Source organism: Mizuhopecten yessoensis, unplaced genomic scaffold (genome assembly GCF_002113885.1).
Source record: "Mizuhopecten yessoensis strain PY_sf001 unplaced genomic scaffold, ASM211388v2 scaffold11133, whole genome shotgun sequence".
NCBI lineage: Eukaryota > Metazoa > Mollusca > Bivalvia > Pectinida > Pectinidae > Mizuhopecten > Mizuhopecten yessoensis.
In genome coordinates, this window is record NW_018408896.1 from 223,516 (window position 1) to 247,783 (window position 24,268).

The 24,268-nt window shown below is 41.4% G+C and overlaps 2 protein-coding genes across 2 annotated transcripts; both read left to right on the top strand.

The window, feature by feature from the left end:
* Positions 1-10,457: 10,457 nt before the first annotated feature.
* On the top strand, positions 10,458-13,757 carry LOC110466448. Its single transcript, XM_021522946.1, has one exon. It carries the CDS (start codon positions 10,458-10,460, stop codon positions 13,755-13,757), a length of 3,300 nt encoding a protein of 1,099 aa, XP_021378621.1.
* A 122-nt stretch (positions 13,758-13,879) lies between these two features.
* LOC110466449 (SH3 domain-containing protein C23A1.17-like) lies at positions 13,880-16,650 on the top strand. The gene is made up of 2 exons (XM_021522947.1): positions 13,880-13,939; positions 15,724-16,650. Exons 1-2 carry the CDS (start codon positions 13,880-13,882, stop codon positions 16,648-16,650), a joined length of 987 nt encoding a protein of 328 aa, XP_021378622.1.
* The last annotated feature ends 7,618 nt before the right edge of the window (positions 16,651-24,268 follow it).

The following is a 24,268-nucleotide window of genomic DNA, read 5'->3' on the forward strand; positions in this document are numbered from 1 at the left end:
TCAGTTGAATTTTCTTTATTAGGATACGTCTAGCGGTTCACGTCACAATCAACAATAAAAATGTGCCCCAAATTTTAGTACTTCAGGGGACAAATTCTGTCATTTAATCGTCCTGAAGAAGTCCACTGTTCGGGTGAAACCGGTAGACTATCCTTATAAAGAAAATTTAACTGATCCCAAGCTTGTTGCGGTTGACACCTATTCTAAGGATATATATTATTACTCTTTGCATCAAAAAACACAGAAGAGCTTAAATACTACCTGCCAAGGGGCACAACCTGTAAAAGGGATCATCTAGCTGTCAAGAGAAATAACATGTCTTAAGATATCATCCTGTTTTAAGAAATCAAGTCGAGAGATACACCTATCTGAAGAGATGAGCTGTTTATAGATATCACTTGTCTGGAGAGATCACCTGTCTATAGATAATACCTGTCTAGAGAACTCACCTGTCTATAGATATTACCTGTCTAGAGAGATCACCTATCTATAGTTATTACCTGTCTAGAGATCTCATTTGTCTAGAGTGATCACCTATATATATATTACTGTATAGAGAACTCACCTGTCTAGGGTGATCACCTATCTATAGATATTACCTGTCTAGAGAACTCACCTGTCTATAGATAATACCTGTCTAGAGAGATCACCTATCTATAGATATTACCTGTCTAGAGATCTCATTTGTCTAGAGTGATCACCTATATATATATTACTGTATAGAGAACTCACCTGTCTAGGGTGATTACCTGTCTAGAGAGATCACCTATCTAGATATTACCTGTCTAGAGTGATCACATTTCTCTAGATATTACCTGTCTTGAGCAATCACATGTCTATATATATATTACCTGTCTAGAGAGACCACCTGTCTATAGATATTTCCTGTCTTGATAAAACACCTTCTATAGAGATCACCTGTCTATATATATATCACTTGTCTAGAGATATCAACTGTCTAGAGCAATCACATGTCTAGAGATATCACCTGTCTAGAGTGATTACCGGTCTATAAACATAACATTGTACCTGCCTATTAGAAATCACCTTTCTGGTCAATATAATACCAATCTGAAGAGATCTCTCGTTACAGATCACCTGTTTAATTAGATCACTCCTCTAAAGAAATCAGCTGTCTACAGGAATCACTCATCTGGAACAATCTAAATCTGTAGAATTTCAACTTTAAGATAATTGCAGCCGTTTCAGTTGACTGTGATAAGCCTCCTTAAGTTGACAAAGGACAGACTCCATGCTAGAGGTGCACTTTAACCCATTGTACTTGTAGTCAATGATCTCTTATCACCTTGTTCTGCTGTTCTGTCGCAAAGAAATAATAAATCAGTCCAACATTGATATCCTTGGTTAATATTTTATTGTTAACAAAACAGATCACATGAAGCAGTCTGGTAAGATTAATGCCTAATTTCTATATCATTGTATTTAATGGTTCATCACATCATCCTCATGCTTGTGGTTGCCTGGAAGAACAGTTAGTACAATTACATTGTACACATAAATTAACAATACTAACATAGAGATTCCACAAGTGACGGTTGTGTGTCACATTTACCTAATTCATTCTTTAATTTTCAAATTCCAAAATGGGGTTTATTGAGTGTCTAATTGAAATTTAAAAATTAAATAACAAGAGTTAGATAAATAAATATGATAACAATTGTTACATGCTAACTATCACTGTGTGAAAAAAGAATACCATCAAATCTCAATTTTATGAAATGTGCCAATTTCATTGGGGTTTTTTACGTTTAAACGTAATACATGTAAACCAATTTGATGATATTCACAAAATCAGTTCTTCCAATAGCATAACGTGTATGCTTTAAGATATTACAAACACTGAAGGCTGCTGTGATAAACCGCCTAATACTATAAATGTTTTAAGAGGCTCAGATCACAGCAACTTTCAATGGTTTTAAATAGACATTTAGATAAACTGGCTTTGTCCTGTGCTTTCTATAAAACAATTAATCAATTTAAGTCACAGGGATTTGACTTTGCATTTGGCAATTAATGATGTAATTGTATTCGCTGTAAAATAACATCAAATGATTGTATGAAAATTAGATAACAATCAAAATAATCTTTGATTATGACACTTAAAAAATATCTGATATTGCTTAGATAATGAACTTGTTATTAAAATTGAAGTGTAATTATATTCACATCCTTGATATATTTCAGGGGTTACATTCACTTAGGCTTTCTGCGAAGAATATGTAGGTAGACCGGAATGCAACCCTTGGCCAGGGAAGATGTATTATATTCATGGAGGATTCATTTTTGCTAAAAACATTCATGGCCTGAAAAAATACACAATGATACAAATTTTTACTCATTGCTTTTCTGTTTGAAAACTGGTATGAACTACTGACATTTAAATCTGGCAAATTTGTGTCAGAAACAAAATGAGAAATTTTGACACTGTTTTACACTTCAAACAACACTGAAGTTAAAAACCTGCATGTTTAACTTTGCTTTCATACCTGTGATTTCCATGGAAACACAGCGTCATCATCAAAGAAAACAGTCTTTGTTTTATAATTAAGGAATATGACCTTGTCTGTTACATTACTTTATGCGAGGGACAAAAATAAATTATATCAGTGTCATTCCTAAGTAAGTTGTAACAGTTCAAGTAAAAACACTACAAAATATAGGGTTGATATATGAGTTTGTTAATATATTAATTTTTATATTAATGTGTATGCTTGGTTAATAATATACTGTGTTCATTTTAAAGATGTTCCACATTGCAATTCTGTTTTGAAAATATATTTGATTTTAAAATGTCAATGAGTTTTATAACCATTATCTATAAAATCATACCACTATTTTTCTAAAGATCATGATTAATCATATATACACTGAATATGTACATTAATGAAATGTATTTACGAATCAGATCTATATCTCTTGAGATTAATGTTACACTGGCTTGTATCGAGTGCAATAATCATTCATGAATGATAAAAAATCCAAAAGAAAAGCACAAGTTCTGGTGACAAGTTTGTCTTCCTTGAAAGATCACTTAATGACGCATTTGTGCTCACTTGGTACATGTAACAGTTTAGCTGAATTACTTGTCAATCTACACTTCTGTTTATTGCAATAAAATTTGTTGATCCACTTAACAAAAAAAGCAGAGGCACTGCAGCACTTCATGCCAACATTAGGCTTCAGACAAACTATTGTAACAGGAAAGAGAATAGTGTCCTTCCACTGGGGATCGAACCCTCGATCTCCAGGTTCCTAGTCGGACGCTCTACCACTGAGCTAAAGGGAGATTCCCTCTAGCTCGAAGCTAGAAGGCGACCTTAATCCTATGTACAATTGAACCCTGCCACACTATCATTACTTTAGGTCTTTTGGTTTTAACTTCTTCAAATGAAATTGTTCAAATGCATTAACAAATTCGACTCTTACAACCTTGATTACATATCAAGGAGTTTTATTTTCCCAACTTGGTAGTACATGTACTCGATGTCAATAAGCGATGGATATACATGTACTAGCGATGTGTATCATGGCTATATAGGCTTCTTGGAGTCTCAAAAAAAGCTTTTTGATTACTTAAAATAAAGCCACAGTATTTTCTTGTTTGAAACTTTGTAGTACTTCATGCCACCATGCTAGCTTCTAGTTCTTCAGGAAAAGCTATCCGAGTGTTTAAGGGATTTTTTTAATTCTATAAACCTCATTGCTAGTAATTCTAGGCCTCTTGGTGTTTTAGAAGGTTCAGTTTGAGTGTTGACATCTTTGACCCTGTGACATTAAATAATGGTCAAGGCCGTTTATTTTCTCAAAATCTGTGGTACTTCATGCCTGCAGCAAGCTATCAGCCTTATACATGTATACCATAACTCTAGGTCCCTTGGTGTTTCAGATAAAGCTGTGAGCCAAGGTCACAGTCACATTTTCCCACAAAATTTGTAGCATATATGCTAGAAAATTAGTCAAACATCATGGCGCTAAGCCTTTTGGTCCTTCAGAAGAAGGCAATCAAGTTGCATTGCAAAGCAGCGTAGGTGAAGACCTCTCTATAGACATATTTTGTTTTGCTTCACAGAAATTGCAGTTTGTTTTCTGGTTGCAATGGCTTGGCTTTACCGTTTGGGTCAGTGAGCTACAAATCTATCAGTCTATGGAATAAACATCATTTATACCACACTCAGCTAACACAAAGGTGAACATTGGATATATCCTTAAAAAACATAAATAATAGAAATAAGCACATTTTGGGCTGCCTTCAGATGTATAAACAAAGTTCGGTCAGAAGATAGTGGTCTTCGTTCTCACTGGTCATTCAAGTACATGTACTTATGTAGGGGATTCAAAAGAACAATTATGAGTCTAGTCAAAATGGCGGATCATTCAAAACGTCAATATCTGATAGCATACTGTGCAGGTATTTGTCAAGAAAATATGCCTTAAGCAGGCCAAAAGATTATACTCCAATCAAATGAAAAATAGCAATACATTGTAATATAAGCATCAGTTCAGTCAAAAAATGGAAAACAGATGATGAACTGTGCACCATGGCATAATCACTATTAGCCCTTAAGGCAAGGTATCGGGTAAATGTTAGATGACTAATATCCATATTTCACCATGATGATACTCTTGCACCACTCATTAAATATGAAATCATTAATTAGCATCATTTGCATTGAGCTGGAAATCCACAGACCTTTTCTAATCCCGGAACTGGATATGACCAAAATTTCATAATATTACAGGTAATTGGTTTCGGAACACGATATGACCAAAATTTCAAAATATTACAGGTAATTGGTTCGAAACCAGATATGACCAAAATTTCAAAATATTACAGGTAATTGGTTCGGAACCAGATATGACCAAAATTTCAAAATATTACAGGTCATTGGTTCGGAACCAGATATGACCAAAATTTCAAAATATTACAGGTTATTGGTTCGGAACAAGATATGACCAAAATTTCAAAATATTACAGGTAATTGGTTCAGAACCAGATATGACCAAAATTTCAAAATATTACAGGTCATTGGTTCGGAACCAGATATGACCAAAATTTCAAAATATTACAGGTCATTGGTTCGGAACCAGATATGACCAAAATTTCAAAATATTACAGGTAACTAGCTAAGATTTCTATTTGTCATTACCAGGTAGATCATTCTCCAGAAGGAGTTGGGCTACAAATCAGTCATATGGCATCATTAGAGACAGATTGAACAACTCAAGTCCTTGATGTGATATGGTAACAACACCAGCAGGGAACATGGTTAAGAATCAGGTTAAAAAACAACAGGGGTTAGGCAAGTTCTGCAAGGCCATCCCAGGGTTTTCTTGATTTAATCAAAATATCTACTGCCTCTGCCAGATTCTTCACAATAGCTGATGGTTTGACTGTGGGATGATTCTCATCTTTGGATCTGAAAAAATATATTAAAAAAAAAAAAACAACATTTTTGATAGAAATTGCTCAGGGTAGTGACTATTTTTTTTAGTATCAGTGGTTTAAAGTAGACCTTTTGTTGTAACACATAACTTACAATCAACCTTAAAACCCTCTCAGCACTATAGTCACCACATAAACATGATTTAGTAAAAACATGTCAGATATAGCTTATAAATTTTGCATAAATGTCAATCAAACTTTTCTATTTTTCTATACGAGAAAGGATCTGCGATGTTTTATTCCTAACTTTTACACATATTTAATTTAAACACTTTACATCCCCACAACTTCACTATGAATGGCATCACTAACAAAGCCTATACAGCATTGTATTGTCTGTGTGTACCTGCACTCCTCTCATTAAAAACAGAGTCCCTCGCCCCTACTACAAGAATATCACTCAAAAAGTCTCTCTAACCTACCTGTATTCGTTTGTGCGGATCAGCACCCTCTCATCCTAGATTCCAGTGCCCCTTTTACATCACTCACAATGTCTCCCTTCCCTGCCTGTATTTACCTGTGTGGACCAGCACCCCTCTCATCCCAGATACCAATGCCCCCACATCACTCACAATATCTCCCTTACCTACCTGTATTTACCTGTGCGGACCAGCACCCCTCTCATCCTAGATTCCAGTGCCCCTTTTACATCACTCACAATGTCTCCCTTACCTGCCTGTATCTACCTGTGTGGACCAGCACCCCTCTCATAGCAGATTCCAGTACCCCTCCTACATCGCTCACAATGTCTCTCTTACATATGTACCTACCTGTATTTACCTGTGTGGACCAGCACCCCTCTCATACCAGATACCATGCCCCTTTTACATCACTCACAATGTCTCCCTTACCTACCTGTATTTACCTGTGTGGACCAGCACCCCTCTCATAGCAGATTCCAGTACCCCTCCTACATCGCTCACAATGTCTCTCTTACATATGTACCTACCTGTATTTACCTGTGTTGACCAGCATCCCTCTCATACCAGATACCATGCCCCTTTTACATCACTCACAATGTCTCCCTTACCTACCTGTATTTACCTGTGTGGACCAGCACCCCTCTCATACCAGATACCATGCCCCTTTTACATCACTCACAATATCTCCCTTACCTACCTGTATTTACCTGTGCGGACCAGCACCCCTCTCATCCCAGATACCAGTGCCCCCACATCACCCACAATGTCTCCCTTACCTATCTGTATTTACCTGTGTGGACCAGCACCCCTCTCATCCTAGATACCAGTGCCCCCACATCACTCACAATGTCTCCCTTACCTACCTGTATTTACCTGTGTGGACCAGCACCCTTCTCATCCCAGATACCAGTGACCCTTAATCACTCACAATGTCTCCCTTACATACCTGTATTTACCTGTGTGGACCAGCACCCTTCTCATCCCAGATACCAGTGACCCTTAATCACTCACAATGTCTCCCTTACCTGCCTGTATTTACCTGTGCGGACCAGCACCCCTCTCATCCCAGATACCAGTGACCCTTAATCACTCACAATGTCTCCCTTACCTACCTGTATTTACCTGTGTGGACCAGCACCCCTCTCATCCCAGATACCAGTGCCCCTCCCACATCACCCACAATGTCTCCCTTACCTGCCTGTATTTGCCTGTGCGGACCAGCACCCCTCTCATTCCAGATACCAGTGCCCCCACCATCACTCACAATGTCTCCCTTACCTACCTGTATTTACCTGTGTGGACCAGCACCCCTCTCATCCCAGATACCAGTGCCCCTCCTACATCACCCACAATGTCTCCCTTACCTACCTGCATTTACCTGTGTGGTACAGTACCCCTCTCATCCCAGATACCAGTGCCCCCACATCACTCACAATGTCTCCCTTATATTACCTTCCTGTATCTACCTGTGTGGACCAGCACCCCTCTCATCCCAGATACCAGTGCCCCCACATCACTCACAATGTCTCCCTTACCTACCTGTATTTACCTGTGTGGTACAGCACCTCTCTCATCCCAGATTCCAGGCCCCTACTACATCACTCCCAATGTCTCCCTTACCTACCTGTATTTGCCTGTACGGACCAGCACCCCTCTCATCCCAGATTCCAGGCCCCTCCTACATCACTCACAATGTCCCCTTACCTACCTGTATTTGCCTGTGTTTACCAGCACCCCTCTCATCCCAGATTCCAGTACCCCTCCTACATCACTCACAATGTCTCCCTTACCTACCTGTATTTACCTGTGCGGACCAGCACCCCTCTCATCCCAGATACCAGTACCCCTCCTACATCACTCACAATGTCTCCCTTATATTACCTACCTGTATTTGCCTGTGCGGACCAGCACCCCTCTCATCCCAGATTCCAGTGCTCCTCCTACGTCGCTCACGATGTCATCTCCTACCATGACGACCTGTAAAGGAACGGGAGCATTTATTACCCTCTACTGAAGTGTAGGGCGTACATCCACACCACATGGGAATGTAACATGGATCTAAGCTTGCATCTCCTGTAGTACACAGACTTAAGCTTGGCATATACTATAGGGGATGCAAGAAGCATGCTACTCTTCCATGTGGTACATGGCATTATTTAACCTTGAAGATTAAAATTAAGATCTATTGCTTGTCTTGATTTATAAAACTGTTACTGAGTTAAAGACAGTCAATTTTATGAAATGCAATAAAGTGAAACTTGTATTATCTGACACTTTGTAAGACACAATATATATCAGTTAGATTAACCTGTCTAATCTGACACCCTTAGAGACACTATATATATGGGTCAGATTTACCTGTCCACTCTTAAAAATTGTGGTACACAATTCCGTATAATGGTAAAAGTAGACAGGAAGTTTGAACATTTTAGTCTTAATTGCAAGTTTTATTACAAATGAAATTAAAGCATTATGTTATAAAGAACAGGATGTTGGAATATTCAGGATTAACTGCTTATGGCAGTTTCATTGTAAATCTATTTACCACTAAGGGTTTTCATGAGTTCAAGCCTGCCACACATTGCCCACAGTTTAAAGTTACATGCATAGCCTGACACAAACAGTACCATGAAACATGTATACATGTTATTTTCAATAGTTAAAAACAAAAATCTATTCATTTAATTTCTTGCCATTTTGATCTCACCTTGTCAGCACTGAGGCCCATGTTCTTCACAGCAGTGTTGAAAAAGATAGCAGATGGTTTTCCTACAATTTCAGCTTCAACATCACAGGCATACTGTAATGTAAACAATTACAAAGTTACCTCCCCTTTGTGTAACCTTTTAGAATATGATAAACAAAAGCAAATTTACTAAACATGTACGTACCTAGTACATTTCCTTATATTGTATTTGATATTACCTCAAAATACAACTTGAATTTGTAATGGGGCTCATATAAGTTATCCACAAACATTGTGTCTAGTGCTTGTGATATATACACAGTAAACATTTTAATCAAAATATCTTCAAATAGGTAACAAGTGAACAAGGGTTCCAAATGCCCTGTATCCCTCACATGTTTTTCAAAACACACACATCAGACATACTCGGTGAGTGACTTTCACAGTGGCACAAGATTAGATTTACAGCAAGCCACAGGCCAAATGTAACTCCTTTAGGACTTTTAGACAATAGGCCCAGAGGGCCTGTATCGCTCACCTGAATATTATACTGTACTACAAATATTTCACTCGCAAACTTTGTCCGCTTCATCTGTTAAAATATTATTATAAGATTCTATGCTTTTTGGTTCTTGTTTGACATATTTTCCCCCCTGTTACCTTGAAAGTAGGTCAAGGTCATTTTAATTTTCAAACTTTGTCAGGCTCTATCCCAGGAGGCCACCAGCCAAATATGAAGATTCTATACCTTTTGGTTCTTCAGAAGAAGTCGTTTGAAGAGTTTGACATATTTGACCGCTGTGATCTTGAAAGTAGGTCACTACGACAGGGTAGATACCGATGGAGGCACGACAACGTCTTGCGGGTCCTAGCGGATATCCTTGAAGTGGAGAGAAGGAAGAAAAGAACTGGTGTAAGAACAAACCAGGCTGGTATCAAGTTTGTGAAACCAGGGGAGAAAGCCACAGTGAAGCCTCGAAGCACCTCATCCATCTTTGAACGGGCGTCAACATGGGAGATGAAGGTTGACCTTGACAGGAAGCTTGTGTTTCCAGGAATAGTGGAAACAACACTGAGGCCTGACATGGTAATCTGGACAGAGCAATCCAGACACCTCATCGCCATAGAGCTCACCGTACCATGGGAGGAAGGCTGCGAGGAAGCTCACGAGAGGAAGAAAGCCAAGTATGATGAGCTGATGGAAAAGTGCAGGAGCAGAGGATGGACAGTATGGCTCTTTCCAGTGGAGGTTGGCTGTAGAGGTTTCCCCGCACAGTCAGTGTGGAGGACACTACGGTCAATAGGACTCACTGGGAGGGCAAGAGCTACCGCCATCAGACGATTGGGAGAAGCTGCAGAGAGAGCATCGTGCTGGCTATGGCACAAACGAGATGAGCCGATGTGGAAGCCGACATAGACGAGTAGTGGTTTGGCCACCACTACTGACCCACCAGCCGGAGGATGTAGTGATTAAGGGTCGAAACATCTGAAGAGGGCTGGCCATCACCTGATGACGTCAAATGAGGCTTCGCGACTAGAATGACAGCAGTGACGGACTACAAGTCAAGGATGTCACAAGATGCAGAATCACCATCATCTGTAAGCAATCATCATTTTTCTGAGAAATCAGTGACTTCCAGGAAAGGCTGGATGGAAACTGGGGAAGACCAGTGACGCTGGAGAGACAGATGACATCCAGAAACAGACTGGAGCAGGGTACTTTGTGTCAGCAACTCGAAGTATAGCTCCCGCAAGGGGGCACCTATATCAAGCTACAGAACAAAGAAAAGAGCAACACCCCCAGAGCCTCCCGAGAGGGGGGGAGGATGAGAGGCTCACTCGGACAGATCAAACGGAAACGACCAGGACACGGACAAACACAACGATGATCCAAACAACGTTAAGTGGAGAGCCAGTCGAAGCACGATGCCATTGTGGAAAGATATGCAAGAACAGCAGAGGGCTGAAAATCCATCAGGCAAGGACCAAATGTGGCCATAGGGAGATACTAACGCAGCGCACAGATATCAGCAATGAATCTGGTGAGACGCAGGAGGAACTCAGTCAGGAGTCAAACCATAGTACAGAGAGCCTCCAAGCTTCGGTGTCGCCAGATGGCAGCATTGGTAACTTGAATGAAGCGAGCGCCCATGGTGTTCAAGCAGTGAGGGACAGGAGATTAGACAAAGTGCAGTGGCCCAAGACAAATGACGAGGCAGCTTGGCGAAATCTTGATCAGGACCTGGAGGCTATTTTGGAGACCACTCTACAGGGGAATGTGGAGAGGAAAGTAGAAGCACTGACGTCAATTGTGTACAGTGTATGCAAAGAGCGATTCGGAGTGGAAACATCCAGAACACAACCCAGAGCAAAGACAACAAAGGAGAACAGGAGGGAACGTAAGATCAAACAACTACGAAAGGAGCTGAGGGAATTAGGAAAGAGGTTTAAAACAGCACCAGAGAGTGAAAAAGTTGGGATACAGCAGATAAGAGACGACCTTAGGGAGACACTTCGCCGCCTAAGGAATGCAGAAAGACTAAGGAAGGGAAGGAAGGAGAGAGCGAAGAGAAGAGCAGATTTTGTTAAAGATCCATTCCAGTTCTCAAAAACTTTGCTAGGAGCAGAGAGATCAGGCCATCTGGAAAGCTCGAAGGAGGAAGTGGAAGCTCATCTCAAAGGTGTCCATTCAGACAACAGGAGAGCAGAACCTTTAGGATATTGTCCAAGAATCTTAGAGGTAGAGGCCCCAAGTGCACCATTGGATACCAAACTTCCTACCTGGAAAGAGATTCAAGATGTGGTGAAAAAGGCAAGATCAGGATCAGCCCCAGGACCAAGTGGGATAACGTACAGGGTTTACAAGAAATGTCCAAGACTGCTAAGAAGACTGTGGCAGCTAATCTGTAAAGTATGGAAGAAAGGGACCATACCGGCGTGCTGGAAGAAAGCAGAGGGAATCTTTGCTCCTAAAGAGAAAGACTCCAAGACAGTTGAACAATTTAGGACCATATCGCTGCTGAGTGTCGAAGGAAAGATCTTCTTCTCGATACTTGCCAAGCGCATGACAGCCTACATGGTGGAAAACAGTTACGTCGACACCTCAAGTCAGAAGGGAGGAATCCCTGGGTTTTCAGGATGCGTAGAACATACAAGCGTCATCAGCCAACTGATCAGAGAAGCCAAGCAGAAAAAAGGTAACCTGACAGTGGTATGGTTAGATCTTGCAAACGCCTATGGATCTGTACCACACAAACTGATTGAGGCAGCCCTGGACCATTATCATATTCCGGAGCACATCCGGAAAATGATAATGAGCTACTTCGGAGGGATACAGTTGCGGTTTACAGTTGGGGAAAGCACTACAGCGTGGCAAGACCTGGAAAAGGGAATAGTTACAGGATGTACCATTTCACCTATACTCTTCATCATGGGAATGAATATCATCATCAAGGCAGCAGAGAGAGAAACCAGAGGACCTAGAATGGAGTCTGGCATCTACCAACCAGCCAATAGAGGCTTCATGGATGACCTAACGATCACTACCACCACACATGTACAGGCCAGATGGGTCTTGTCCGCGCTGGAGGAGGTAGTTACATGGGCACGGATGCAGTTCAAACCTCGGAAATCACGTTGCATGATTATGAGGAATGGCAGACTCAGCCGACAGTTTGTACTGAAGGTCCAAGAGGAGGAGATACCTTCAATCATTGGCAGCCCCATAAAGTGCCTAGGGAAATGGTTTGACGACACACTCAGTGACAGCCAGAACCACAAGAACACCCAAAGCCAAGTGCGCCAGTGGATGAAGAAGATCCACAAGTCGGGACTTCCTGGAAAGTACAAAGCATGGATATACCAGCATGGCATGCTACCAAGGCTCACATGGCTGCTGCTACTGTATGAAATACCAACCTCAACAGTAGAAGGGTTAGAGAAGATGGTGAATGGGTACCTGCGGAAGTGGCTTGGGGTCCCACCAAGTTTCACATCAGTTGGGCTGTACAGTTGTTCGGCAGAACTACAACTACCATTCAAATCGGTCGTTGAAGAGTTCAAGGTAGCAAAATGCAGGCTGGTGATGACTCTGAGGGACTCCAAAGACGTGAAAATCAGCGAGGCAGGGATACAGACAAGAACAGGGAGAAAGTGGTCAGCAAGCACTGCAGTTGGTGAAGCAGAGAGTATGCTCGAGTTGAAGGATATCATCGGGAATACCTGCGTCGGAAGACAAGGAGTTGGCTTCTCTCATTTCCAGCAGTGGGAGAAAGCAAATACCCAAGAAAGACGGCAAATGGTGCAGAAAGAAATCAGAAGGATTGAGGAGGAAAGGAGGAGAGGGAAATCTGTAGAACTCAGCAAACAGGGTGCGTGGACCAGATGGAATCTCCCAGAGAGGAAGATGACGTGGGCTGAAATATGGAGAATGGAGCCCTTCCGGATATCATTTCTGCTACGATCCGTGTATGACACGCTACCATCTCCTGTTAACCTGCATCAGTGGGGATTGACGGAGGATCCTTGCTGCAAGCTATGCGGAGGAAGAGGAACAATGGCTCATATCTTGTCTGGTTGCAAAGAAGCACTACGACAGGGTAGATACCGATGGAGGCACGACAACGTCTTGCGGGTCCTAGCGGATATCCTTGAAGTGGAGAGAAGGAAGAAAAGAACTGGTGTAAGAACAAACCAGGCTGGTATCAAGTTTGTGAAACCAGGGGAGAAAGCCACAGTGAAGCCTCGAAGCACCTCATCCATCTTTGAACGGGCGTCAACATGGGAGATGAAGGTTGACCTTGACAGGAAGCTTGTGTTTCCAGGAATAGTGGAAACAACACTGAGGCCTGACATGGTAATCTGGACAGAGCAATCCAGACACCTCATCGCCATAGAGCTCACCGTACCATGGGAGGAAGGCTGCGAGGAAGCTCACGAGAGGAAGAAAGCCAAGTATGATGAGCTGATGGAAAAGTGCAGGAGCAGAGGATGGACAGTATGGCTCTTTCCAGTGGAGGTTGGCTGTAGAGGTTTCCCCGCACAGTCAGTGTGGAGGACACTACGGTCAATAGGACTCACTGGGAGGGCAAGAGCTACCGCCATCAGACGATTGGGAGAAGCTGCAGAGAGAGCATCGTGCTGGCTATGGCACAAACGAGATGAGCCGATGTGGAAGCCGACATAGACGAGTAGTGGTTTGGCCACCACTACTGACCCACCAGCCGGAGGATGTAGTGATTAAGGGTCGAAACATCTGAAGAGGGCTGGCCATCACCTGATGACGTCAAATGAGGCTTCGCGAATAGAATGACAGCAGTGACGGACTACAAGTCAAGGATGTCACAAGATGCAGAATCACCATCATCTGTAAGCAATCATCAAGGTCATTTTAATTTCAAAACTTTGTCTGGCTCTATCCTAGGAAGCTACCAGCCAAATATGAAGTTTCTTTAGATTTTAGTTCTTCAGAAGAAGTGTTGACCCCTGTGACCTTGAAACTAGGTCAAGGTCATTTTTGTTCTCAAACTTTGTCGGGCTCCTACCAACGAAGCTTTCTGCCAAATATTATGACTTTAGGCTTGTCTCAACTTCAGTTCTTCTTCAGAAGTTGTTTAAAGGAAAAGTTGACGGACGACGGACACCGCACCATGACATAAGCCCACTTGCATTTCGGGCAGGTGAGCTAAAAATGCAAACAGGTTTTCAAGTATTTGGCCTCTCTGAGCAAGAAAGAACTGTAGGCTAAAGTCATCTTTTAGGGCAAACTTGCTTGCTGTCCGTTTGTGCAAGCAATTTGTTACTGACTGAGTAGCATTACCCTCAGAAAACATGATTCAAAGCTTTTGACACATTTGACCCTGTGACACTGAAATCATGTTAAATTATGGTCCATCAGTCCAACAGAGTTGATAGTTCTTCACCCAGTATACAACCAGTAAATGTAGCTAAGCAATCTAGCTGCTTATGCAGCAGAAGATGCTTTATCATCTATTGACATTTGACCCAATGTGGGTCAAGGTCAATCATTTAGATTTATTGGTAGTGCTTCATCCAAACACTACTGGCAATACATCCTGACCCTAGGCATTTGGTTATTCAGACTTATTTGTTTGAAGTTTTTTTACACATTTAATTACAGATGTAATCCCTGCGACCTTGAAAGTGGGTCAAGGTCATTCATCTGAATACATTAATAGCCCTCCACCTTTAGAATACTACAAACCAAATACCATGATCCTAGATCTAGACCTCTTTGTTATTCAAAAGATGTTGTTTAAATGTTTTCACACCATTGAGCCCTGGGACCTTGAAAATAGGTCAATTTCTTTTATTTGAAAAACGTCATAACCCGGCCTCCAACCCATTATAAAATGTACTACTGGTCATCTATTACCAGTATGACCCTTTGCCACTTTTATTACCTCCAGAGCACGACTGAATGACCCCACATCTAATACTAAGTTTCCTCCATCTTTGTAATATCTCCTGTCAAAACAAAACATGTAATTATTACTTTCCTGTCGGAGTGCATTTTCGGAAAATATCTTTTAATTTTCATGAAGAACATTTTTGAAGTCGATCATGTCTGCTGAATTTTAGTATCTGGTTATATTTAAATTATAGATTTGTTTTCGTCCTGATTTAATTGGATCAACAAAAACCTGTCAGTTGACAAAAATCTTTTAACTCATCTTTTGAAATCACTTTTCAATAAAAGACACAATCAAAACAGAACAAAAACAATTTGTTTGCTGATTATATTAAAATCAAACTTAAAAATCAAGCAAAAGTTCTGAGTTGGAGATATGTTCAATTTTAGGCTCAAATACCCAGTCATTATTCAAGGTTTATCAAAATTCACAAATAGTTATTGTCAGCTAGTTTAAATGCAAAACAGTCAATTGCATGCACTTATCTGACCATACCCTTTGCCCAGGGAGAAGAGGATGGGCTTATCCAATGATATCAGAGTCTGAAAGGTCTTGTTTAGGTTTGCATAGGAAAACTCATCAATGGCATCCCCCACTACCACACAATTGGGATTATCCGTCGCCACATCGCCAAAATCTGCTAATGCACCTGACAGACCCGAAGTTCAGTTAAATGTTATCAACATCAATGTTTTTAGTATTCAATAATATATACTTTAGCTGCCATTAAACCCAGTATCCATCCCTAGTGCTAGAAACCCAGTATCTATCCCTAGTGCTAGAAACCCAGTATCTATCCCTAGTGCTGGAAACCCAGTATCTATCCCTAGTGCTGGAAACCCAGTATCTATCCCTAGTGCTAGAAACCCAGTATCTATCCCTAGTGCTGGAAACCCAGTATCTATCCCTAGTGCTAGAAACCCAGTATCTATCCCTAGTGCTGGAAACCCAGTATCTATCCCTAGTGCTAGAAACCCAGTATCTATCCCTAGTGCTGGAAACCCAGTATCTATCCCTAGTGCTAGAAACCCAGTATCTATCCCTAGTGCTGGAAACCCAGTATCTATCCCTAGTGCTAGAAACCCAGTATCTATCCCTAGTGCTAGAAACCCAGTATCTATCCCTAGTGCTGGAAACCCAGTATCTATCCCTAGTGCTAGAAACCCAGTATCTATCCCTAGTGCTAGAAACCCAGTATTTATTCCTAGTGCTGGAAACCCAGTATCTATCCCTTGTGCTAGAAACCCAGTATCCATCCCTAGTGCTGGAAACCCAGTACCCATCCCTAATGCTAGAAACCCAGTATCTATCACTAGTGCTAGAAACCCAGTATCTATCCCTAGTGCTAGAAACCCTATATCCATCCCTAGTGTTAGAAACCCTATATCCATTCCTAGTGTTAGAAACCCAGTATCTATCCCTAGTGTTAGAAACCCAGTATCCATCCCTAGTGCTAGAAACCCAGTATCTATCCCTAGTGCTGGAAACCCAGTATCTATCCCTAGGGCTAGAAACCAAGTATCCATCCCTAGTGCTAGAAACCCAGTATTTATCCCTAGTGCTAGAAACCCAGTATCCATCCCTAGTGCTAGAAACCCAGTATCTATCCCTAGTGTTAGAAACCCAGTATCCATCCCTAATGCATGAAACCCAGTATCCATTCCTAGTGCTAGAAACCCAGTATCCATCCCTCGTGCTAGAAACCCAGTATCTATCCCTAGTGCTAGAAACCCAGTATATATCCCTAGTGCTAGAAACCCAGTATCTATCCCTAGTGCTGGAAACCCAGTATCTATCTCTAAAGTGCTAGAAACCCAGTATCCATCCCTCGTGCTGGAAACCCAGTATCTATCCCTAGTGCTAGAAACCCAGTATCTATCCCTTGTGCTGGAAACCCAGTATCCATCCCTAGTTCTGGAAACCCAGTATCCATCCCTAGTGCTAGAAACCTATTATTCATCCCTAGTGCTAGAAACCCAATATCTATCCCTAGGGCTAGAAGCCTAGTATCTATCCCTAGTGCTAGAAACCCAATATCTATCACTAGTGCTAGAAACCCAGTATCCATCCCTAGTGCTGGAAACCCAGTATCCATCCCTAGTGCTAGAAACCCAGTATCTATCCCTAGTGCTAGAAACCAAGTATCTATCACTAGTGCTGGAAACCCAGTATCCATCCCTAGTGCTAGAAACCCAGTATCTATCACTAGTGCTAGAAACCTAAATTCCATCCCTAGTGCTAGAAACACAGTATCTATCCCTAATGCTAGAAACCCAGTATCTATCCCTAGTGCTAGAAACACAGTATATATCCCTAGTGCTAGAAACCCAGTATCCATCCCTAGTGCTGGAAACCAAGTATCTATCCCTAATGCTAGAAACCCAGTATCCATCCCTAAAGTGCTAGAAACCCAATATCCATCCCTAGTGCTAGAAACCCAGTATCCATCCCTAGTGCTAGAAACCCAGTATATATCCCTAGTGCTAGAAACCTAGTATCTATCCCTAGTGCTAGAAACCCAAAATCCATCACTAATGCTAGAAACCCAGTATCCATCGCTAGTGTAGAAACCCAGTATCTATCCCTAGTGCTAGAAACCCAAATTCCATCCCTAGTGCTAGAAACCCAGTATCCATCCCTAGTGCAAGAAACCCAGTATCTATCCCTAGTGCTAGAAACCAAGTATCTATCACTAGTGCTGGAAACCCAGTATCCATCCCTAGTGCTAGAAACCAAGTAGCTATCCCTAGTGCTGGAAACCCAGTATCTATCCCTAGTGCTAGAAACCCAGTATCTATCCCTAATGCTAGAAAGAAACCCAGTATCTATCCCTAGTGCTAGAAACCTAGTATCTATCCCTAGTGCTAGAAACCCAAAATCCATCACTAATGCTAGAAACCCAGTATCCATCGCTAGTGTAGAAACCCAGTATCTATCCCTAGTGCTGGAAACCCAAATTCCATCCCTAGTGCTAGAAACCCAGTCTCTATCCCTAATGCTAGAAACCCAGTATCCATCCCTAAAGTGCTAGAAACCCAATATCCATCCCTAGTGCTAGAAACCCAGTATCCATCCCTAGTGCTAGAAACCCAAATTCCATCCCTAGTGCTAGAAACCCAGTATCTATCCCTAATGCTAGAAACCCAGTATCCATCCCTAAAGTGCTAGAAACCCAATGTCTCCCTAGTGCTAGAAACCCAGTATCCATCCCTAGTGCTAGAAACCCAGTATCCATCCCTAGTGCTAGAAGCCTAGTATCTATCCCTAGTGCTAGAAACCCAGTATCCATCCCTAGTGCTGGAAACCCAGTATACATCCCTAGTGCTGGAAACCCAGTATCCATCCCTAGTGCTAGAAACCCAGTATCCATCCCTAGTGCTAGAAGCCTAGTATCTATCCCTAGTGCTAGAAACCCAGTATCTATCCCTAGTGTTAGAAACCCAAATTCCATCCCTAGTGCTAGAAGCCTAGTATCTATCCCTAGTGCTAGAAACACAGTATATATCCCTAGTGCTAGAAACCCAGTATCTATCCCTAGTGCTAGAAACCCAGTATCCATCCCTAGTGCTAGAAACCCAAATTCCATCCCTAGTGCTAGAAACCCAGTATCTATCACTAGTGCCGGAAACCCAGTATCCATCCCTAGTGCTAGAAACCCAAATTCCATCCCTAGTGCTAGAAGCCTAGTACCTATCCCTAGTGCTAGAAACACAGTATATATCCCTACTGCTAGAAACCCAGTATCTATCCCTAGTGCTGGAAACCCAGTATACATCCCTAGTGCTAGAAACCCAGTATACATCCCTAGTGCTGGAAACCCAGTATACATCCCTAGTGCTAGAAACCCAGTATCTATCACTAGTGCTAGAAACCCAGTATCCATCCCTAGTTCTAGAAACCCAAATTCCATCCCTAGTGCTAGAAACAAAGTATCCATCCATAGTGCTAGAATCCTAGTACATGTATTCATCCCTGGATAACAACCTTTTTACTTTTCATATAGCTGGAGACTGGGCAGTGTGAGTTAATATATTTTCCACATAAGAAAGTACATTTTGGAATAAGCATTTTCTTTTCAAGCACTTGGATAAACTCCCAAGCTTTTCACAGCTGCTCCTTTGACATACATTGTATATATAAAGTATGAAAACTAGTCATTGCAAAATTAACAACATCTTCGGGCAACTGTGTTTTACTTAACTTGTCTTTGCATGTCTCTATAAAACCCTAAGTGTACTCACTGGGATGTATAAGTAGATGTGGGCGGAGTCCTCTCTCCTTCAGCACCTGGCACATAGCAGGGATTGGTGGAAAAACTTCCTCTGGTTTCATGTCAGTGAATCCAAGACGTTTCAGTTTGTCCACAAGTACCTGTCTGGTGCAAGTCGTTTCATTGGTACAGAACCGTACTGGCAGCCCAGCATCTTTTAGTCTGCAAAAAATATCTATAATTAATCAATTGTCTCATGATCGGATGACAAGATAAACTGTCAAATATGATTGGCCTGTAAGGTCAGGTAACATCTCTTCTGATAGACTGTCTAACATGTCTGGTCTCTAAAGACAGGTTGTTTCTCCTGATAGACTGTCTAACATGTCTGGTCTCTAAAGACAGGTTGTTTCTCCTGATAGACTGTCTAACATGTCTGGTCTCTAAAGACAGGTTGTTTCTCCTGATAGACTGTCTAACATGTCTGGTCTCTAAAGACAGGTTGTTTCTCCTGATAGACTGTCTAACATGTCTGGTCTCTAAAGACAGGTTGTTTCTCCTGATAGACTGTCTAACATGTCTGGTCTCTAAAGACAGGTTGTTTCTCCTGATAGACTGTCTAACATGTCTGGTCTCTAAAGACAGGTTGTTTCTCCTGATAGACTGTCTAACATGTCTGGTCTCTAAAGACAGGTTGTTTCTCCTGATAGACTGTCTAACATGTCTGGTCTCTAAAGACAGGTTGTTTCTCCTGATAGACTGTCTAACATGTCTGGTCTCTAAAGACAGGTTGTTTCTCCTGATAGACTGTCTAACATGTCTGGTCTCTAAAGACAGGTTGTTTCTCATGATAGACTGTCTAACATGTCTGGTCTCTAAAGACAGGTTGTTTCTCCTGATAGCCTGTCTAACATGTCTGGTCTCTAAAGACAGGTTGTTTCTCATGATAGATTGTCTAACATGTCTGGTCTCTAAAGACAGGTTGCCTCCCCTGATAAACTGTCTAACATATAATGTCTCTTAAGACAGGTTGTTTCTCCTGATAGACTGGCTAACATGTCTGGTCTCTAAAGACAGGTTGCCTCCCCTGATAAACTGTCTAACATATAAAGTCTCTTAAGACGGGTTGTTTCTCCTGATAGACTGGCTAACATGTCTGATCTCTAAAGACAGGTTGTTTCTCCTGATAGACTGCCTCATGTCTGATCTCTTAAGACAGGTTGTTTCTCATGATAGACTGTCTAACATGTCTGGTCTCTAAAGACAGGTTGTTTCTCATGATAGACTGTCTAACATGTCTTGTCTCTTAAGACAGGTTGTTTCTCCTGATAGACTGGCTAACATGTCTGGTCTTTAAAGACAGGTTGCCTCCCCTGATAAACTGTCTAACATATAATGTCTCTAATGACAGGTTGTTTCTCCTGATAGCCTGTCTAACATGTCTGGTCTCTAAAGACAGGTTGTTTCTCATGATAGACTGTCTAACATGTCTTGTCTCTTAAGACAGGTTGGTTCTCCTGATAGACTGGCTAACATGTCTGGTCTTTAATGACAGGTTGCCTCCCCTGATAAACTGTCTAACATATAATGTCTCTTAAGACGGGTTGTTTCTCCTGATAGACTGGCTAACATGTCTGGTCTCTAAAGACAGGTTGTTTCTCCTGATAGACTGCCTCATGTCTGGTCTCTTAAGACAGGTTGTTTCTCATGATAGACTGTCTAACATGTCTGGTCTCTAAAGACAGGTTGTTTTTCATGATAGACTGTCTAACATGTCTGGTCTCCTAAGACAGGTTGTTTTTCATGATAGACTGTCTAACATGTCTGGTCTTTAAAGACAGGTTGCCTCCCCTGATAAACTGTCTAACATATAATGTCTCTACAGACAGGTTGTTTCTCCTGATAGACTGCCTAACATATATTGTCTCTAAAGACAGGTTGTCTCCCCTGATAGACTGTCTAACATATATTGTCTCTTAAGATAAATTGTCTCCCCTGATGGACTTTCCAACATATCTGGTCTCTATAGACAGGTTGTCTCTCCTGATAGATTGTCTAACATATATTGTCTCTTAAGATAAGTTGTCTCCCCTGATGGACTTTCCAACATATCTGGTCTCTATAGACAGGTTGTCTCTCCTGATGGACTGTCTTACATATCTGGTCTCTGAAGACAGGTTTTCACTCCTGATATGTGGTCTAACAAACCTAGTCTCTTAAGACAGGTTGTGTCTTCTGATATGTGGTCAAACGTGTCTAGACTCTGAAGACTGGTTGTCACTCCTGATATGAGGTCTAACATGTCTGGTCTCTGAAGACAGGTTGTCTCTCCTGATATGTGGTGTAACGTGTCTGGTCTCTACAAACAGGTTGTCTCTCCTGATATGTGGGGTAACGTGTCTGGTCTCTACAGACAGGTTGTCTCCCCTAATAAGTGGTCTAACATGTCTGGTCTCTATAGACAGGTTGTCTCTACTGATATGTGGTGTAACGTGTCTGGTCTCTACAGGCAGGTTGTCTCCCCTGATAAGTGGTCTAACATGTCTGGTCTCTATAGACAGGTTGTCTCTCCTGATAAGTGGTCTAACATATCTGGTCCCTACAGACAGGTTGTCTCCACTGATAAGTGGTCTAACATGTCTGGTCTCTACAGACAGGTTGTCTCCCCTGATAAGTGGTCTAACATGTCTAGTCTCTACAGGCAGGTTGTCTCCCCTGATATGTGGTGTAATGTGTCTGGTCTCTACAGACAGGTTGTCTCCCCTGATAAGTGGTCTAACATGTCTGGTCTCTACAGACACGTTGTCTCCCCTGATAAGTGGTCTAACATGTCTAGTCTCTACAGACAGGTTGTCTCCACTGATAAGTGGTCAAACATGTCTTGTCTCTACAGACAAGTTGTCTCCCCTGATAAGTGGTCAAACATGTCTTGTCTCTACAGACAAGTTGTCTCCCCTGATATGTGGTCTAACATGTCTGGTCTCTACAGACAGGTTGTCTCTCCTGATATGTGGTCTAACATGTCTAGTCTCTACAGACAGGTTGTCTCCACTGATATGTGGTCTAACATGTCTAGTCTCTACAGACAAGTTGTCTCCCCTAATATGTGGTCTAACATGTCTAGTCTCTACAGACAGGTTGTCTCTCCTGATATTTGGTCTAACATGTTAGGTTTCTGAAGACATATAAGTAGTAATGAGAGATATCATCTACCTTCAAGTTTGAAATTCAGGGCAGGAAACTTAAAGCCTCTGTTCTGGCACTATAACTTTAAAAACATCACATTAAGTAGCCACATAATTTTGTTACCATGCAATTGATAGGATACTGAAAGTTCAACTGTTATCTATAATATACCACAACTTCAGATTCTTACATCGTTAAGGTGACAATCTCAGCTTGTTAGTCTACTAGAGTATCTTATCTAGACACTCACTCTACAAACTAGGCCATATAATATAATCTATAGTCACTGGCAATTGTTCAAGCCCAGGTCCACTTCACAATTTGTGTAGCATAGTGCAGAGGTAGAACATTTATATACATACAGACAGAAATGTTAAGGGTAAAAAATAGAGATACATATGTAATAGATTTTTGTCCTTACGTTTTTTCACAAATTTCTGTTTTAAGAAGATCAGGGTCATCTCCATTTGATGGGAAAATATAAATATATAGATTTCTCATATGATAGTGCAAGTCTGTGTTTAGCTGCTTGGGGACCCTGTGATACCAAGGGGCTTGTGGGAGTATATTTGCAATTTAATGCTTGAAATTTTGCTGGCTTTTGTGGTACAATTTTGAATAAATTAATCCTTATAGGGAAAGCATGTGTGCAACTCAGTTTGAATAAATTTTCCTATATGTGGGCAAATTTCTTATTTGATATTTCGGATGACATTTGTGCTGATCATATATATATGCTGTCGGCATTTTACAGCAAGGTAAGAAAGCACCTTTTTGAATTTGCTGACAAAATCATTCAAATGTTTATTTAACTTTTTTTACTTCTTATGCTAATCCATTTGCTAAAAAAAGATTATACTACATGTATAATATTTTTTACTCTCATACGTCTATTTCAATCATTGGTTACCATCTTGTGTGCTAGCTTTTCCCCATCACTCCAAACCTATATGTATATATGGGAATTCATGCGGAGTGATCACATTTACAAGACAGTCAAGTCAATGTGGCACCTAGCGAAATCAAACTGTCAGAATTGCCAAACCAGAATCAAGTACACCTTATAACTCTTTAAAACTTATATGTGTAGGGGAACTCGACAGGGTCGATCGTCAGCAACCAGCAGGCAGCTCAATTGGTAGAGTGTCTGTCTAGAGTTTGGGATGGGTTCAAATCCTCAGGCTGGCTGTCCATTTTCTCTCTCCTGTAACAGTGAAGCCAGTACCTGTAACCAATCTTTGTCTTAATTACTACGTGGTGAATGCTTGGCAAGGAGATATATCTGCACGTGTACACACTGTCGGTTGTGTAATATGTCTTCAAAGGCATTGAAAGTCACTTAGAAATCGCAAGAGGAATTAGCGGAAGTGAACTGGGTCAATCACCAGTGACCAATTGCAAGTAGACCAATTGGTTTAGTGTCTGTTTATAGTTATGAGGTCCTTGGTACAAATCTTGCCAGGGCATACATGCATTTCTCTCCCCTAGCTGTTACATCTTCTTCTTCTTCTTCTTCCAGGTAAGGAACCGAATTCAATAAATGAATGTATTTGGTTCCGCGAGAACTTTGCGCAGTGTCGGACAACACAGAAAGTATTCTCTTGGCTATTTACATTAAAACGTTCTCTATATGTATACAATTAAAATTATGTACAGGATGTTACTGTCTAGATTTTAGAGCCTTCAGGGCCGCTCTGAATCCTTCAACTGTGTTGGCTGATGTCGCTGATGTTGGTAGTTGGTTCCAGTCCCTGATGGTCCTTGGGAAGAATGATAGGCCGAAGGCATCTGTTGTAGCCCTTTCTTGGTCGAAGCGGTTTTTACCTCTGGTCCAGCTATCATTTGGCGTCAGATATTGTTGCCGATCTA